At 40.8% G+C, this 18,983-nt stretch overlaps 1 protein-coding gene across 1 annotated transcript; it reads left to right on the top strand.

Moving 5' to 3' along the window:
• The first annotated feature begins 1,960 nt into the window (after positions 1 to 1,960).
• Positions 1,961 to 18,056, top strand: CBLIF (cobalamin binding intrinsic factor). Its single transcript, XM_072638717.1, has 9 exons — positions 1,961 to 2,039; positions 3,560 to 3,736; positions 4,647 to 4,757; positions 5,319 to 5,459; positions 9,406 to 9,581; positions 13,363 to 13,528; positions 14,449 to 14,656; positions 16,930 to 17,048; positions 17,851 to 18,056. Exons 1-9 carry the CDS (start codon positions 1,961 to 1,963, stop codon positions 17,910 to 17,912), a joined length of 1,239 nt encoding a protein of 412 aa, XP_072494818.1. The 3' UTR covers positions 17,913 to 18,056.
• The last annotated feature ends 927 nt before the right edge of the window (positions 18,057 to 18,983 follow it).

Genomic DNA, 18,983 nt, shown 5'->3' with positions numbered 1-18,983 from the left:
AGACCCTATCTGCCTTCTCTATTGATATCCACAGCACTTAGCACAGTGCTAGGCACCTTGTAAGAACTTAATAAATGTTTTATGTATTTATTCATTCAAAAGAGATTGTGTGTATAAGGTGTTTTGAAAACATTAAAACTGTATATAAATGTCCTAGAAAAAGACTACTGATATTCTCTTTAAAAGAACAATCTACACTTGGTGCACACCACCTCCCACCCCATGCCTTTGTGCTGGCTGTGCCCTGTGCCTGGAATGCGCTCATCTCCACTTCAAAGAATCCCTCACTTCTTTCATGACATAGCTGAAGCACTACTCTCTTCAGAATCCCTTTCTTGATTCTCTAAATTTGCGGTCCCCTCCCTCCTAAACTATCTTCATTGAATTTGTATTCATTCTGTTTATTTAGAATATATTTTTATATGTACATGTCGTTTTCCCTGTTATAGTGGAGTGTCCTAACAATTAAAAGTTTCATCCGTTGTCTTTGTAGCCCCAGGGCCCAGCACAGTGTCTGGCACATGGTAGGGGTTCTACGTTCAACAGAGTTCAGATGGAAACCATCCACAAGTTGCTACCATGGTTCTTTTCTGTTTAATATTCATCCAAAGTTATTTTTATCATGTCATTGTTACTATCCATTTAGTTCTTGTATTTTTGATGGAGTTTTTTCTATTTGTTCTCATATCTTTGATGATTCTCAGATGTCACTACCCTGCTATTATTTTCTTGCATTTAATGGCCCATGAACTATTGTGCAGGCAAATCAGATGACTGCTTCTTGTCATTGAATAAAATTATCAGGAAATAAGCTCATCTTCTACATATTCACTGCAAGCATCCACAGTACAGCTCTAGCTGTAAGCACCAACAACTGCCTGCTCTCATGAGACTTTTATTTCATTTGCTATTACTATTACTGTTGCTGTTAGCATCTCATCTTTCCCTAGTTAGATGGCATTCTCGGAGAAATGGTCTTGGGATAGGTCTCTGTCCTGTTATGACTCTTCCAATGTTGGATAGTCTACAGACTACTGTGCAAACAGACAAAATGACATTGCTTTTTGTCATTGAATAAAAGTGGTGGGATGTACGCCCTCCCTCTCCAGGGTCAATGACTCTGGCAAGAGAAACAATGGCAGAACAGCATAGCATGTCAGTACTACTTCAGCCTTTCTCCCCTTGGCTTTGACTTCTTCCCTAGCTCTGTATTTTGAATGCTTTTCATTCTACATAGCTTGGAGATGATGAATATGAACATGGCAATAACAATAAAAAATTTATTCTTAAGTTGTAATGAATCCATATGATATTGGGGGTGATGGCAGGCAATGGTTTTGTCTGGGGTAATAGTCTGTCTCCAGGGGAGTTTATTTGTTGAATTTGCAAGCATATGCTGAGGTTATTATTCAGTAATTGCTGTTATTATTATGGTTATTTTGATTGTGAGATTAATATTATTATTAGACAACTGGGTTTTGTGGTGATTAGAATGTTGGACTTGGAATCAGGAAGACCTGAGTTCAAATTCTGCTTTAGATACTGTGACCAGGAAAAGTCATTCAACCTCTCTCAGACTCAGCCCTATCTATAAAATGGGGATAATAAAGGGTTATTGTGAGAATCAAATGAGATAACAGATGTAAAGCACTTTGAAAACCTTAAAGAAAACTGTTAGTGATTGCTATTATTGCTGTTGTTGTTTTATTATTATTATTTGCCACTGTGGAGAATCTCCTAAAGATGCCATGTCTATTGCCCAGATGCTTCTTTCCCAGGACAGCTGCCAGAAAGTCACCTGGAAGGATCTGCAGAAAGTAAACATTGATAAGGATATAAGAAAAGAATATCAGTTGGAGAGAAGAGGTTGAAGGTCAGGGTACTTTAAAAGATGACTATATAAAGGACAAGACAAGGGAAGGGTCACTAGCAGAAAAGCCCCAAGAAAGGAGGAAGGAAGATGATCCTCCACACAATCCCTCTCTTAAGCCTCCTCTGGGCTGTGAGTGGAGCCCACACCCTCGCCAGGAGTGAATGCCGTGAGTATGGTCATCCTCCATTTGAAAATGGGGTGGGGGGCAGGGTAGATGAGAAATATCTATTGAGTGAGAATGTGATCTTTATATTTGTTCTGCGTGTGTATTACCCAACTTTCCACCCTTCATTCCTAGCAGAATGTAGGCTCCCTGAAAGGAGAGGGGAAGATCTTAATTACTAGTAGGAGAAATTGGAATACCCAGAGGGGCATCATTGCAGAAAAAGTCACTCTGGGATCCATGGCATAAGTGAAAATGATGGTAAGAGAGAGGGGGCTGGATCAGATCACTCCTGATAGATCAGGTCATGTTGCTTTCATGTCCTTCATGAAGGAGATGAAATAATCCATGATATGAAATTTGTGGAGATGAATCCACTATCTTCCAGACACATGAAAGAGTAGATGGGGAGTCTCTGCGAGGCACTTGGCAGAGGATTAACAAGTAGAAGACAAGATTTAGTACTTTTGTACAGTGAAATTAATGCTAGTTGGGAGTTCAGAAGACCTGGGTTCAAATCTTGCCTCTGATACTTGCTGGCTGTGTGAGCTTAGGTAACTTGATGTCCACGGGCCTCAGCTTCCTTAATTGTAAAATGAGAGGGTTGGAGGTCCCTTCCAATTCTTGAAATGTTGTCTTAAGAAATAATCACATACATCAAATTAATAACAATACTTCATGAGCCTATGATTTCCAAAAGTCTAGGAGAAGTACATGGCAAACCACGCCAGTATCTTTGCCAAGAAAACCCCAAAAGGGATCACAAAGAGTCAGACATGACTAAAATAATTGAACAACAATGACAGTCATGTTTGGAGATGAGGGAACTGAGGTAACAAGATAGGAAGAGATTTTCCCAAGGCCCTTAGTAAGAGTTGCACAGTATTCACTTCTCTTCAAAAACCACCAGAAAGATGAGGTATAAGTGTATCTCAATATTAGGTAACATTGTTTGCATTAATGTCAGTATGGTTTAGCCATGAACACTGAAAATCCTTCCTGTGATTTGTCACTCTTAATTTCTTTTTTAAAAAATGTGTCAATGCAAGTTTTAAATATGCTTTGATAAATTGGTTCCCAGACATTTTATGTACTTTGTATGAATGCAGAGAGAGACATTTCCTTTTCTTTTTCTTCTCTCTGGACTAGTTGTTGTTACATATGCATGCTATTGAATTTCATGAGTTTACTTTTGTATCCTGCTACATTACTGAAGCTGTTTATTGTCTCAGTTCCTTACTTTGCTGATTCTCTAAGATCTTCTAAGTAAGCATTTTAGGAAAGTGTGTTGGACTTGGAGCCACAGAAGATGAATTTCAATCCCACTTACTACCTGCATGACCCTGGGCAAGTCATTTAATATCTCTGGACCTCCATTTCTTCACCTATAAAATGAAGGAGTCAGAGGAGATGATCTCTAAGGTTCCTTCTAGGTCTCAATATATGGTCTTATGATCCTGTGCAAAATGTGTCTCTGGAGAGAAGAATAAGTAGATGCTTGAGCAACTGCTTCTGGTTCCCAGATGTTCCTGAAGAAAAGCAAGCCTTGGTGGATGACCTCCAAGATGTCATGGAGAGCTCTGTGACCCCACTCTCCTTTCCCAATCCCAGCATCCTGATTGCCATGAACCTGGCTGGGGCCCGCAATGCAAGGGCCCAGAAGTTCCTCACTGCAGTCATCTCATCCACTGACCAAGCAGGTAACATACATTGGCAAGCACCACGAAACTTTCACAATTCTCAAACTCATAGATCAACTGCAAAGAAAGCTCTCTGTAAACCCCAGAGTCCTATATAATAGGAGCTCCTCCTCCCCTCAGCTCTCTTTTAGGCTCAAGGTCAAGAACCATCAGTGAAGTTCCATACAAGGCACACCTCCCACAAGTCATCACCCAGCTGCTGTTTGAATACTTCTGGTGAAAGTAAAATCACTGCTTCACAAAAGCTTGCCCATTCCATTTTGGACCACTCTGAATAGTAGAACGTTCTCTCCTAAAAAGAAACAAACTCCATTACCCATTGCTCCTAGCTCCGCCCTCTAGGACTATGCAGAATAATTCTAGGATCATTTCCAGGGGGTATCAGGATCAAGTGGAAAGATCACTAGCTCCAGAGTCAGAGTAGCTCAGTTCATATCCCAACTCTGACACTTCCTAACTGTGGGACTTTGTCAGTCAGCCTCCTTGGGTCTCAGTTTCCTCATGTGTAAAATGAGAATTAGATGACCTCTGAGTTATCTAATGCTCTAGAGTTGTGATCCACTTGAAAATTCTCCAGACATTTGAACACATTTAAGATTTCTCTTCTCCAGTCTAACTATTCCTCCTCCTAATCCTTCTAAGTCCCTGAACTACCTCATTGTCATTGACTTGAATGCATTTTCTGAATGGCAATTCCAATCTAGTTCTAACTTTTTTCTTTTTCCCATAAGAAAAGCCATTTCACAAACTTACTCTCTGTAAGGTAAACCATCCTAATAAAAATCAAAGTTATCTGGATAAAGCAAAAGTAAGTGATCTCCCCTCCCTCAAAGTGACTCTGGCCAAGATGTTTTCATAACTATGAATCAGGGAGTGGGTTCTTGTTCTTACCCCCTTGCCCTCTCTGTAGATCTTACCATTGGCCAGCTGGCCCTCAACATCATGGCTCTCACCTCATCCTGCCAAGATCCTGGAAACAGACTCTTGAATCTGAAAGAGAAAATGGAGGATTGGACATCAAGTAAGAGGGGTGCTAAAGGGGGAGGGGGAGGAACTGGCCCTTTCCCTGGAACTCTCAACCCAGAAGAAGGGAATTGGGGAGGAAGGAAGGGAAAGGGAGAATATGACCTCCAATTTATTTCCCTCTTTTTTTTCTGGAGATGGTTACAAATCCTACCAGGTAACTGAAGGTTTGTCTATAAACTCTTCTTTCCTTAGAAAGTGGGAGGAGTCACTTAGGTATCTACAGCCCTAGATGTGGAATGCAAATCCTGCTTCTGACACTTTCTAGCTGTGACTGTGGGCAAGGCAATTAACTCTGGGCTTCCCATTTCCTTATCTACAGAATGCAAAGAGATAAGGATGCTTTGTATCTTTGAGCGATGTCATATCAATGTCCCCAACAGACACTGACACTACATCCATCACCTTTACAAGCTCTAAGGAATTTTCCTATTACCCACACCTCTTCTTTCTCATTATAGATAGGCTTTCTGGAAATCTCACACTAAAACATTTTCTCTTTCTCCTTTCCAGAAATAATCTCAATTCTGGACTTACTGGTACCTCATTTAATTTTTAGGTCCACAAGACCCATATTCAGTCTTCTATGGACCCAGCCTGGGACTCTTGGCTCTGTGTCAGAAGAACCAAAAAGGCACCTTGGATCTAGCCATCAAATTTTCCAAGATGTTGCTAGCCACTGTCTCATCCTTCAGCGTAGGTGAGTGAGGTATTGCTCCAAACCTTCCTGATTTGGAAATGGCTTAAAAGGGCATATACTAAGTGGCAACTCTGGAACCCAAAGCTAAGTAGCAACTAAGAGATGGGAGAAGAGGAGGAGCAGAGCATCATCTGCTGACAAACAGGTAATAGAGATGACCAAGTCCAATACGTAGGATCTCGGGCAACTGGAGAGGATTGGTTCCAACTAGGGGCAAATCAAGTAATTAATTCACAAGCCTTTAAGTCCTTGCTCTGTACACAGCACTTAGCTAGGTACTAGAAATACAAAGATAGAAAATGAAAAAATCCCTACTTTCAAGGGGCTTACATTCAACTGTGAGTTTATTTGTGTGTGTATGTACATACATGCAGCTATATAAATAAATACATAAATACATACATGCATACATTTATACACACATATTTGTATAAGTATATACAGAATAAATATGAGTATAAATGCAAAGTAGTTCAGTAAGAGGTAGTTTGAGAGAGTCAAGAATAATGCCACCAAAAATAATAATAAGAGACATGTATATAGCATCTCAAGATTTACAAAGTGCTCTATGTGAATTATCTCATTTATTCCAATTCAAAGAGTATTTATTAAAGGTCTACTATGCATATGCAATCAGTCAGCAAGCATTTACTAAGCACATATTGTGTGCTGGGCTCTGTGCTCAATGCTTAGGGGTTGAATAAAACAATTCACACTGAAGAAGCCTACATCCTCTCAACAGTGACAACTACATGTCAGTTTGTACAGACCGATTACAAAATAAATTTGAGGTAGTGGGACAAGGACTCTAGTTAACCAAGTGAATCAGGAAAGTTTCACACAGGTGGTGCTTAAGTCATATCTTGAAGGAAGAGGGGAATTCTATAAGGCAGTTATGAGGAAGGAACACATTCCAGAAATGGATGATAGCCACTTCCAAGGCATGGAGATAGGAAATGGGAAGCTGTGGGAGAGAAATTTTTTAAATGGCCAGTTTAACCAGATCATAGAGTGTGAAAAAGGGAATAATGTAGAATAAGGCTAGAAGAATAAGTTGAGCAAAGGCTGCGATGGTTTTTAAAAGCTAAACGGACAGGTTTCTATTGGATCTTAGAGGCAATAGGGAACCAGCCACTGGTGTGCAGAAAAGTAACAGAGTTAGAGCTATGCTTTGGAAAAGAGCTTTGACAGATGAATGAGGATGAACTGGAGTAGGAGGAAACAGGAGGCAAGGAGATCAATCAGAAGGCCATTGCAAGAGTCTAGGTGAGAGACAATGAGGGCCTAAAATAACATGGTATCTGGGAATGGAATAATACAGGTCAGAAGTGCTTAGGACATGAACTAGCTGTGTGAGTGGAGAAAGGAAGGCCATTGGAGGTAAAAAATAACAAGAATTGTAGCTGCCTGATATGTGAAACAAGTGAGGGAGAAAAACAATTATTAGAACTGTGGTGGCCTAAACAGAAAGAGGGAAGTTCAGAAGAAGAGTAGGTTTGTAGAGGAAGATAATGAGTTCTGTTTTGTATATGTTGAGTTGCAAATGTATATGGAGCATTCAATTTGAAATGTCTAATGTTATAGATGAGTGAAGTGTGGCCCACAAAGCCAAGAGATCTAACCAAAATCACACAGTGAGTTAAGTTTCAGAGATGCTGACCTTGATTCTAAATCTGGAACTTATCTGTAGGTAACACTTACCCTTTGAAGGAGGGTCAAAGACAGAAGAGTATGGTAGAAACAATTAGCTGGGAGTCAGGAGAACTAAAAATCTAGGCCCTATTATTCCACTTACTCTTTAGATGACTCCCAACGAGTCACAACCTCCATGACCCTCATCTTCCTCATCTTCAATATCATATCTCTCCAATGTCCCTTACAGATCTAACCTTCAATGAAATAAATGCACAACAGTGCCCACCAGATTCTGTACCTTTCCTCCAAGTCCCAAACAGTCTCTTGCTGGCAATTGGCTCCGCTCTGAAGACCAAAACCCTTGTTTTTCCTGGTCACAAAATGTTAAGGCTATCCTATTACTTCTCTGAAGAATTACATAACTATTTGGGGCAGCTAGGTGGTGCAGTGGATGCAGCACCAGTGCAGGAGTCAGGAGAATCTGAGTTCAAATATCACCTCAGATACTTGACACTCACTAGCTGTGTGACCTTGGGCAAGTCACTTAACCCCAATTGCCTCATCCTGGGTCATCTCCAGTCATCCTGATGAATATCTGGTCACTGGATCCAGATAACTCTGGAGGAGAAGTGAGGCTGGTGACCTGCACAACCCTCCCTCACTCAAAACAAAGTCAAGTGCAAGTCATGTCATCATTTCTCTGATGGCATGGTCTTCTTTGGCTATGAAGGATGAACACACACACATAACTATTTACAACTTGAAATATTTCTCCCTATAAAACCATATCCTTACTCTTTGTTCCCTACAACACAAGATCCATCCCTTGTAAGATCATCTCATGCTTTAACCCTGAACTTGGCCCTTAATCCCATTTGGCACCTACTGAGGTCATCACTGACCTCCCCATTCAAGTCTGAATTTCACAGACAGGCAGTCATTCCTTCTGTGTCTGTTCTGTAGACACATGGGAAGGTCACCTTGTCAGAAGGCTGCTTTTGGTCTATAGAGTCCATGCTCACCCATAAGGTTTTGGGGGGTCTCCCCATCTTTCTGGTTCATCAGCATGGTCCACTTCTACCTAAACTATACTTCAGCCTTCAGTTGAAGGGATATATAGAGATCAGAAGACAAACCACTTGAAAGGAGGCATTGTTTCATTTCTGTCATTGTATGCCTGTCCCTCAACACAGTGCATATGTTAAACATTAAATAAATGTTTGTTGCTTGATGCAGAATCAGAGAGTCTCTGAATTTTCAAGTTAGAAAGGCCCTCAGAGGCTATCTACTTTGAAAGGAATCCCTGCTCTAAGCCAAGGGATATGTAGTCCATTCACCTTCTATTTAAATAAAACCTATAGTGAGGAAGATGCCACCACCTCCCAAGGAGGCCCATTTTACCTGTGTATGGTCCTAACTATGAAGGGTCTCTGAAATCAAGTCTAAATTTGCCTCTTTGCCAGTTCCACCCTTTGCCTCTGGTTCGTTCTAAGACCAAAGAGAATAAGTTTAATTCCTTCATCATATTAAGCCTTCAAACACGTTAAAAGAGCTATCATGTTTCCCCATCCACTTGTCTTCTTTCTAATCTAAGCTTCCTACTTCCTTCAACCAAGCTTCAGAAGACAGGGACTCAAGATTCTTTGATTGCCTTGGACATTCTCCAGCATCCTTAGTTAATGCTGGTTGAATTGAATTGAATCTTAGCCTGACATTTTGCTAGAGCCATAATTTCCTTATCTTTTCAGGCCAGAACCTGCTTACTCATTCATTTAGTAAATCACCTGTTACTCTCAAGTATAGTACCAGACCCATAGCAAGAGCTTAATGATTCTTTCTTCCCTTCCATTACACTATTTACTATGATGGTTGAAATATGAAATATTCATATGAAATATGAAAATATTTAAGATATGTCTTGCCCCTTTGAGGAATTTATCATCTAGTCAAGGGACAACCCACACAAGTAACTAATGAAATGCTAATAATGATAATAAAGGCAAGAAGGATTCAGAGGAGAAACAGATCACATCCAGCTGGGGTAAATGGAACAAGCTTCCTGGAAGATTCCACCAGGTGAATGTAAGCCCCCTGAGGTCAGGCACTGCCTCCTTTTTGTCTTTGTATCCCTAGTACCAACAGAGTGTAGGGGCTTAGTATACACTTACTGAATAAATAAAATTAATGAAGCTGATGCATTTGAGCAGTGACTTACAGAATGGTTAGACACTGGGAGAGGGGAGAAGGTAAGAGAGAAGATGGGGAGAGGGCATTCATGTGAATAGCAATCTGCATTTCCTATGTGCTGCAGATACTGGAGCTTTGGCAACCTTGGCCCTCACCTGTGTTAGAAATATGAAAGATCTGAATGATGACTACAATCAGTTATTTGGTCAAGTATTAACAAGCATTGTGGAGAATATTGATGGGAGAATTGAAAGCAATGGCCTCATTGGAGGATTCTACAGCACAGGCTTAGCTATGCAGGTAAACCAATAAATTGCAACTGGGAAAAGCCCAGCATATGGAAATGGTCAACTGGGAAAATTTTAATTATGACTGAACCAATGTCTAACTGTGTGATATCAACTAAATCCTTTCATTAAATCTAATCTTTGGGAACACAATGTGAGACAACATAAAAAGTACTGGTTCTCCAATCAGGGTTCTGAGGTTCAAAACCAGCCCATGACCTTGGGCAAGTCACTTCATCAAAGGCCTCAGTCTCCTCCTCTGTAAAATGAGGGGGATGGATAAGATGGCCTCCAGCTCTATCCTATGAGCATTAATATGTCTGACTGTTTCTCCATTGGTTAAATGGGAGTAATGATGGTTGCTTCCCAACCTCACAAGATAGGAATGAGAGTTCTATGTAAAAAAAAAAAAAAAAAAAGATTGAGATTCCTTGAAAGAAAAATGGTACAAAAATCTAAGGAGAAATTGTTTTAGAGTATAAAGATAATATAAATGCAATTATCATATTCTCAGACATGGCTTAATGGCTCTGCCAGAAGGCCCTGGACATCTCTGGATTATAGACTTGCAGATCCATAACTTTAAGGGGACTCAGAGGCCATCAAATTCAACCTCCTCATTTTACAGAAGAGAACATTGAGTCTAGTTCATAATAAGCATGGATATGATACTGGCTTAATTTGTTGCCCATCTACTAGGGACCCTTCTTCCACTTTAGACCAGTCAGGAATTGTTGGCTTTTATTCCTTGTTTTTGTTAATTGTATTCTAGACTTCATCACCTGCTGTACACTCTCCTCTGAGTCACAGCAATTTCTGATAAAAGGCAAACACTAATTCAAACACTGATAACGCATGTCACCTGTTTTTCTCAGGACGGTGGTTACACAGCTGGGTATTTCTTTTATTCAATAACTGTCACTAATTTGATATTTACCCAAGAAGTTTACAGTCTGAGGCTTGGGATCATGGGATTGTATATTCAGAGCTGGAAGGGACCTCAGAGATTATCAAGTTCAACCTCCTTATTTTATTGCTCCAATACCAGCATCTATTGAAATCTACTGAATGTCCTGAATTCTCTGACAGAAGTCTGATTTGCCAAAACCAGAACTGGTCCCTGGTCAAATTTTGAAGCAGATATTTGAGGTCAAGGAACAGCAAAGAAGAGACAGTTGTGCCCTGAGGGCTTCAGGGATATTCAGATGCCTTATTGTCTGGTATAGCTAGGTGGTATGGTGGGAGTCATTTAAACTGGAGCTTGACTCCTGCCTCACATACTAACAGTATGACCCTGAGCTCATCATTTCATCTCTCCTAAACTAGGTTTTCCCATATATAAAATGGGGATAATAACAGTATCTCCTTCAAAGGGTTGCTGTGAGGATCAAATGTGATAACATATGTAGAAGTGCTTTGCAGATTTTAAAGCACTGTCGACATGTTTACTATTATTATTAGCTACTTAATTGGGTGGGGGCATTATTTAAAGGTATCAAACCATAGCCTCAAAACAAATGTTGGTCATCAATTTGTTGGAAGCAGATCTAGTTATGGGAATGCACAAAATGTGGACAGAGAGTGAGCACACAATGTTTGAGAGTTTGAATGGCAATGAGAATATTTGCATTGAGTGCTTGGAGGTTTGTGAGCTGGTGTAGACCAGCAGAGGTAAATCAATAGGATCCTTGGAATTTGAGCACAGTGGCTAGGTGAAGGAAAGGATTTATGGATAGCATGGTAGGGAGTGCTAGAGCCAAGTGTTGGAGCTGGCCACCCCTACCTGTGGCCCGAGCCTTGGTTGAAGAACTCTGCCTAAGGGAAGGCAGGTCCTGGCAGTACCCATATGATGATTACACTGGGAGAAAGACACCAACATGGTTTCCAGCCTCACGTGGTTTCATATGACTTATGGAAATCAAGATCTTAAAGGTCTCTTTTGGAAAAAATAGTAGACAGAAAAGATGGCAGCCAAAGGTATAAAATAAGTGGGATGGTGAAAACAGGTGAGGTTAGTTTGATGACCTCTGACCTCCCTTACTGGATTTAAGACTCCTTTGGCTTCATCAGCATGCCCAAGTAGCTCTGTTCCGTGCACAACTACAAAGGAAAAAGGCACAAAAGGACCTGCTATTCTTTGCTTTTCTCTCATAAGACTAACATTATCCAAGTATCTTGACTGAGGCATCATAGTACAGAGAGATGAACACTGGCTACAGAGTTGGGGGATGTGGGTTGGAATCCCACCTGTAGTGCTTGCTACTTCTGTGATCATGAGCATGTAACAACCTCAGTTTCCATATCTGTAAAATGAAGGGGCTATCCTTCCAACTCACCAGTTATGATCCTGTCTCTTTGCTGCCCACCCTTAATTATGTTCAGAAAGGTTCATCATCAGGCAAGTAACAGGGTGATTTTTTTCTCCTGGAGGAGGAGGGCAGAGACTGATTCCAGAAATTCCAAACAACTATTTGGTAAGTTATAAATCCTTATCAGTCTCAGGATTACTGATACTGACAAAAGCCTTTGACACACTGGACTATCTCACTGAGAATTTCTATCAAAAAAAAGTGTGGCATTGCTAGAGGCTATCTTTGAAAGCTGGATCAGCCAGGTGGCGCAGTGTAGAGAATAGGGCACTAGGCCTGGAGTCAAGAAGGCTCATCTTGCTGAGTTTTACCTCAGGTTCTTACTAGTTGTATAACCCTGGACAAGTCACTTAACCCCATTTGCCTCAGTTTTTTCATCTATAAAATGAGCTGGAGAAGAAAATGGAAAACTAGTCCAGTATTTTTGCCAAGAAAACCCCAAATGAATCATGGAGAGTCAGATACAATTGACATGACTGAACAACAACAAATCTTTGATAGTTAAACAATCACAGCTGCTGCTGTCCTTTTTTTTTTTTTTTTTTTTTTTTTTTTTTGGCATGCTACGCCTGCATAACAGTGCTCTGAGGCCTCTCAACAACCTCAAATTGTGCTAGCAAGTCACTGGCTTCTTTTCCCCTCAGGGTTCTAGGCATAACCCATGGGGGGGAGTGGAATGAAGGGTCTAGTACTATAACTCATGAGCCCCACTGGTGTTTCACTTATGGGTATCTATTAGACAGCCAGATTTAGTTAATTGGCTTTTAGAAGCATTTACTAAAGTAGTATAACAAGAAATGGTATGAACATTCCCCACTTCCAAATGGGGTAACATTCTACCCCAAGGACATAAAAGGTCTAAGAGAAAGTGAGCCCAAGCTTGAAGAGTACATGCAGCAAAGCTCTTGGTTGCTGGAAGTTCTTTTCTCTTCCTATGGAGTCTCTATGAAGTTTCCCATAGGTGTATAGAGTAACTTTCTACAAAGTTCAGAAGCTGCCTTTCCTCAGTATATCTAGCTTGTCCTCAGACACCCATGAGAAGATCAAATCCTCCAGTTCACAGAGCTCAAAAGGTCACGTTCTGGTCAAAAAAGTAGGGAAGCAATGACATAGGTGCTTCTCCCCATCTCACCCCACAAACTATTCCTTCTCAGGGGCTTACCTGGAACTGCTGGCCTGATACTCTGAGGCTGGGTTGTGATCCGGCTTGCTATTTTACAAAAGATCCACAGGTTGTGATAGGGCATGCATGAGATTGACACAAGTGCTTTATTGATTCAATAGAGATTTCTCACCTGAAAATGGTATAATGGCAGAATATCTTGTAAGTTACTTTACCTGGAGTGGAGTGATGGACTCAAGCAATCCCTTCCCTTACTTATTAGCATTCCCTATTAACCTAGAATATTTTTCTTCCTTTCTCAGGCCCTTTCTGTGCAGCCTGGAGAGTGGAACTGCAAGAAGACGATGGAAGCAGTACTCCATGAGATTGAGCAGAATAGATTTAATAACCCCATGTCTATTGCCCAGCTCCTTCCTTCCCTGAAGGGCAAAACTTATTTAGATGTGCCCCATGTTATTTGTTCTACTGGTAAGCATGTCTTTAAAGATACAAAGTTCTTCATAGCAAGATTTAGGAGCTCCCCAACAGACTTCAAGTCAGATAGCCAAATGGCCTACTATGTGCCAGACACTGCTAAGCTCTAAGAATATAAAGAGAGGTTTTAAAGAAAAAAAAAGTCCCTACTCTCAAGGAGCTCACAGATATAGCTTATATATCCTTTTTTAATAATATTACAGCCGGTTACCTCCATCTATACCCTCTCAGACAGCCACACACCCAGCAACAAATCCCTGCAAGTGAAAAATCAATGCATTCCAATATTGCTCCTCCCCCTTGGAGGAACAAAAGGGGCAGAAACCAAGTGGTAGCACAGGACAGATTCTTCAGGATCCCCCCCTAACCCAAAAACTCTTCAGGGCCCAGTTGACTACTGTTTCCCTATTCCCTGTGTTGTTTCCCAAATCTTTTCAATCTCTAAGTTGCCACAGGGTCCGTGTTAGAACATTCTGTGTGCCTCTGGGCCTATTCCCCCACACTCCCTTGGGTTATGCTGAAACTTGACAGCTGAGTTTCTCACACTGTTGAGATGATCTTTCCTTGGTGTTTGTTTATAAGCACACCTCTACAGTTGGTGAAGGAAGCTCTAGTTATGTCTACAAAATGCCCTAAAGGGGCAAGTTTAACATCCAATTTGAACATTTTTTTTAAAAAAAACAAAAGCATGGAGAAAGGTCAAAGAAGCTTCTACCAGACTTTCTGTAATAACAGGAATAAAACCAAGAGCTTTGCCTGCCACATGACTTCATCAGAACAATTCAGAGGGCCCACCCAAACACTTCCCTTCTTCTTAAAGTTCTTTTAGAGAAGATCCCAATGCCAGAAAAGGCATTGGCTCTGCATGTACAAGCTCTGTGATCTTACCAAGCCTAACTCTTTACTCTCTGCAGATCAAGACGTAAGGGAAACTCTACAGAGAGTCACTACTCATAAAACTCTCTCAGCCTCAGCTTATCCTATCAACGTGATTTACACAATCAATAACCAGTTGAGGGGGGTGGAAATGACCTTCAATGAAACAGTGACGGTCACTGTGAAAAATGGATCAGTCCTTCTTGTTGTTCTGGAAGAGGCTCAGCACCAAAACCCAGCATTCAAGTGAGTTAAGCCTGTAATACCCTCGAAGTGCTCAGGACACCATTTCCTTCTCTCATTTATCATTCACTGGATAAGTCTGCATTTATTATCTAACTTCTACCTAGCACTTAGCCTCCCTGTGCCTCAGTTTCCTCATCTGTAAAATGAAGAAGTTGGACCAGAGGGCCTCTAAGGTCCCTTCCTGCTTGAGATCCATGATCTTCAATATGCCCATACCTCAGATTCTCCCTTAGATAAATAGGGGTAGTGATGCTTGGTCTTCTCTAGTCTCACAGGAGAGAAATAAGAATGTCTATATGAAATAGATTTGAACTAGCTTGGAAGAAAGGTAATACATACATCCAAGGAAACAGTGTTTCAGATGATAAAGATAATGGAAAGTCACTTATTCGTTATAAGGAGGGATTTAATGGTTCCTCCAAAAAGCCCAGAACATCCCTTCTTAATGCCAGCCAATCATTTAGGATTATAGGACTATATTAAAGGACTGTGCTAGGGGTTATGGAAAATACAAAAATAAAATGAGATATGGTCCCTGCACACTAGGAATTTGCAATTGAGCTAGGGGCATGAGTCCCACACAGGTGAAACATGACATGCTATAAGGCAGTAAATGAACAAATGCCAAATGTGAGCAGCCAATAAGAAAATCAGAGCACTTTGAAAGATGGCAGGGTCACTGTGAGCTGGCGTGATCGGGAAAGGCTTCTTCTACTAGAAAGGACTTGAGAAGTGCCTTCAGGCTTAGGGATATTAGGGGAGGACATTCCAGGAGGGCAACCCAGGATCTGGGTGGGAAGGGAAATTAAAAGCTTCTTCCAACTTATTCTATCATCATCATCATCATCATCATCATCATGATAAAACAGTGATAACACTACAACGTGTGATATTTGTCAGTATAGAGAAACTACAACCCACCTATGACTAAGAACTGTCTCAGGAATATACAGTTTAAATGACATCCCCAACGTCACACATCTGTGAAGGGGTAAGTGAAATGGCAGTTTTAAGCATTTACTGTAGACAAAGTGGGGCAACTAGGTGGTACAAAGGACAAAGTGTTGGACCTGTAGTCAGGAAGATTCATCTTCCTGAGTTCAAATCCAGCCTCAGATACTTACTAGCTGTGTCACTTCACCCTGCTTGCCTCAGTTTCCTCATCTGGAAAATGAGTTTGAGAAAGAAATGGCAAACCCCTCTAGTGTCTGTCCAGAAAACCCCAAACAGGGTCATGAAAAGTCAGATACAACTCAATAACAACAAATGATCAAAAGATATGCTAAGTGCTGGGGAGAGAAATGTAAAATAAGGCAGTCTTCAATTAACCTTAAATAGCCCACATTCAGCTACAAGTCAGCTAGAAAGGTCCCATGGGAAATTCAGCAAGCAGTTATTAAACGTGCCATGCACTGTACGTACCATGGTCCCTTGGATGCAGCAGGAAAGAAAACGGTCATAAGAAATCATCTTTCATATCATTTTCACTGATAAAGCAGTCATAGTCATAGAGCCATATACTATACTACTTTGCCTCAGATAGTAACATGGCAATGTTATAAAGCAGAATAGAATAACGTGCTCAAAGATAGGTTATTCCAAAAGTCTCAGTCCAGTTTTAAGCTAGTAAAGCTGAAAACCACACTAAGACCTTGGAGACATCATGTATAACTAAGCAGTATGGTGTGGTGGAAAGAATCTGGGACTGGGATTGACCCCCACCTCAAGTCACAACCTCTCGAAGACTCAGTTTCTTCATCCATTAAAAGAATTCTCAGTACCTCCCTCCTGGGATTGTTGTGAGAATCAAATAAGATAATATAGGTAAAGTGTTTTGCAAACCTTAATGCACTGTGAAAAGTTAATTATTATAAATATTTATAAATTATTATTATGTTTTATTTTTGTTCAGTCCTACCCAACTCTCTGTGACCCCTTTTGGGGTTTTCTTGGCAAAAATACTGAGGGTTTGCCATTTTCTTCTCCAGTTCATTTTATAGATAAGGAAACTGAGGCAAAGAGAGTTAAGTGATTTGCCCAGGATCACATAGCTAGTAAGTGTCTGAGGCCACATTTGAACTCAGGAAGATGAGTCTTCCTAACTCCAGGCCTAGCACTCTGTGCACTATGGCACCACCTGCTGTCCCAGAGATCTTTCCTATACAATGCAGTAGCATCACACTATTTAGAATCCATCTGTACTTCTTCCATTTCCTTACTTCTATAACTTAACCCAAGATGTTTAATCATCTGAGATTTTATCCTCTTTACAGATTTGAATCCAAAATGACATCTTGGGGCCTTTATATCACTTCCATCAACGGCATTAAAGAAGTTGAAAACCACAGGACCTACTGGCAATTCCTTAGTGGCCAAACTCCTTTGGACCAAGGTGGGTGGAGGCTAAAATGTTGTTGTGTTGGAGTATGAGAACAGTGGCAAAGGAGGATCAACTGGGCAGGGAGGAGGGAAAGGGAGACAAAGGGTCATCAGTTATCCACCGGGCTTATGGAAAATCCAAAACTGAGGTAGCAGGTAGTAGACACTAGCCCTAACATGTATAGAACACACTGGCTTTATCCCTGAGCTAAACAGTACTGGTATTTTCTGAAAGTGCTTGCTTAACAATGATGTGATATTCATTCCCCTTGAAAATACTGGATGTCATAGACTTAATCCTTCACAGTAATGCAAGAACTTAAACATTTCCAAAGGACTGGTGAGGCAAGATGCCATCCACGTTCAGAGAAAGAACTATGGACTTGGAACACAGAATGAAGCAAAATATTTTCTCTTGTGTTATATTTTGTTTGGGTTTGATTTTTCCCATGGTTTCTCCCATTCTTTTCAATTCTTCTATGCAACAAGACTAATGTGAAAATGTGTTTAATAAGAATGTATATGTAGAACCCATATAAGATTGCATACCATCTCAGGGAGGGAAGGGAGAGGGAGGAAGAGAAAATCTAAGACTTATGGAAGTGATTGTAGAAAACTGAAAACAAATAAAGTAATATTGTTTAAAAAAAGAATATATTGGATGTCCCAAAAGTCTTAGGGCAGTTTCAAGCCATCAATTGCTGAAACCTGTGCTAAGACTTTTGGATCACCCCATACAAAGGGCCAGTTCTTTGCAGGTGGGGGTTACATACACAGTTTCTACCTCAACTCTTTCTCGATTTTTCCCCCCACAGGGGTTGCCAACTATATCCCCCACGAAAACGAACACATCACAGCCAACTTCACACAGTACTAAGATGACATCCAGACCCAACTTTTTATCAGCTTTTCATGGGGAAGAAACAGGGCAGATTTATGTTCATAACGTCTAGGCCATACCTGTACCTGCCCTACAAAGATCAGCAATGATTATACAGAAATAAAAGACGCATTGAACGAACGGTGGTTTGAACGATGGTTTGAATTCCTAGTTATTCTCTTTGGTTTCAGTGGGAAGCCTATGACCTGAAGATATAAATCCAGTTTCTCGACTCTCACAGAAATTATTGGAAGTTATGATTTGAACTGGGGTGGGGGTGGGGGGGAATGAATGAGACCAGAAGACATCTTCAGGGGCCAAAGCATGGCATAACGGAGAAGAGGTTGGATCTGGCATCAGGAAGCCCTGGTTTCAAATCCCACTTAAGATACAGTATCATAGATTTGGAGCTAAGAGGGACCTCAGAGGTCATCTAATCTAACTTCCACACCTTTCAGATAGGTAAACTGGGGGCCAGCAAAGTTGGATAATTTGTTCAAGGTCATACAAGCAGGAAGTGGCAAAGCCAGCATTGGAAACCGGTCCTGTGACTCCAAATCCACCACTCTACCTATGTGAACCTAAGTAGGTTGATTAATTTCTGTAAGCCTGAATTCTCTCATCTGCAAATGGGGATAATAATAGCAGCTACTTCTCAGGGGCTTTGTGAGGATCAGAAAAGCTACTTGTAAAGTGCTCTACAAACCTTAGTGCTAAATAAATGCAAACTACCACTATTACTGCTCCGTCCAAATTCACTCTAAGTTGAATGTGATGGTACAATAAGAGAGGGAGGCACAAAGCGCTTGCTTTATTAGTTAAGAAAATATAAGCACAAATAAAGAAGTGATGTCAGGGGTGGGGAACTTGTGGCCTCGGAGCCTCATGTGTCCTTCTAGGTCTCCAGGTGAGGCCTTTTGACTGAGTCCAAGTTTTACAGAACAAATCCTTTTATGAAGGGCATCTGTTCTGTGAAGTGTGGATTGAATCAAAGAGCCACACTTACTAGTTTTATGGCCCTGGGCAAGTCACTTAACCACTGTTGACTTCAGTCTCTTCATCTCTAAA

This window comes from Notamacropus eugenii, chromosome 2, assembly GCF_028372415.1.
Source record: "Notamacropus eugenii isolate mMacEug1 chromosome 2, mMacEug1.pri_v2, whole genome shotgun sequence".
Classification (NCBI taxonomy): Eukaryota; Metazoa; Chordata; class Mammalia; order Diprotodontia; family Macropodidae; genus Notamacropus; species Notamacropus eugenii.
This window is presented reverse-complemented; position numbering and strand designations above follow the sequence as displayed.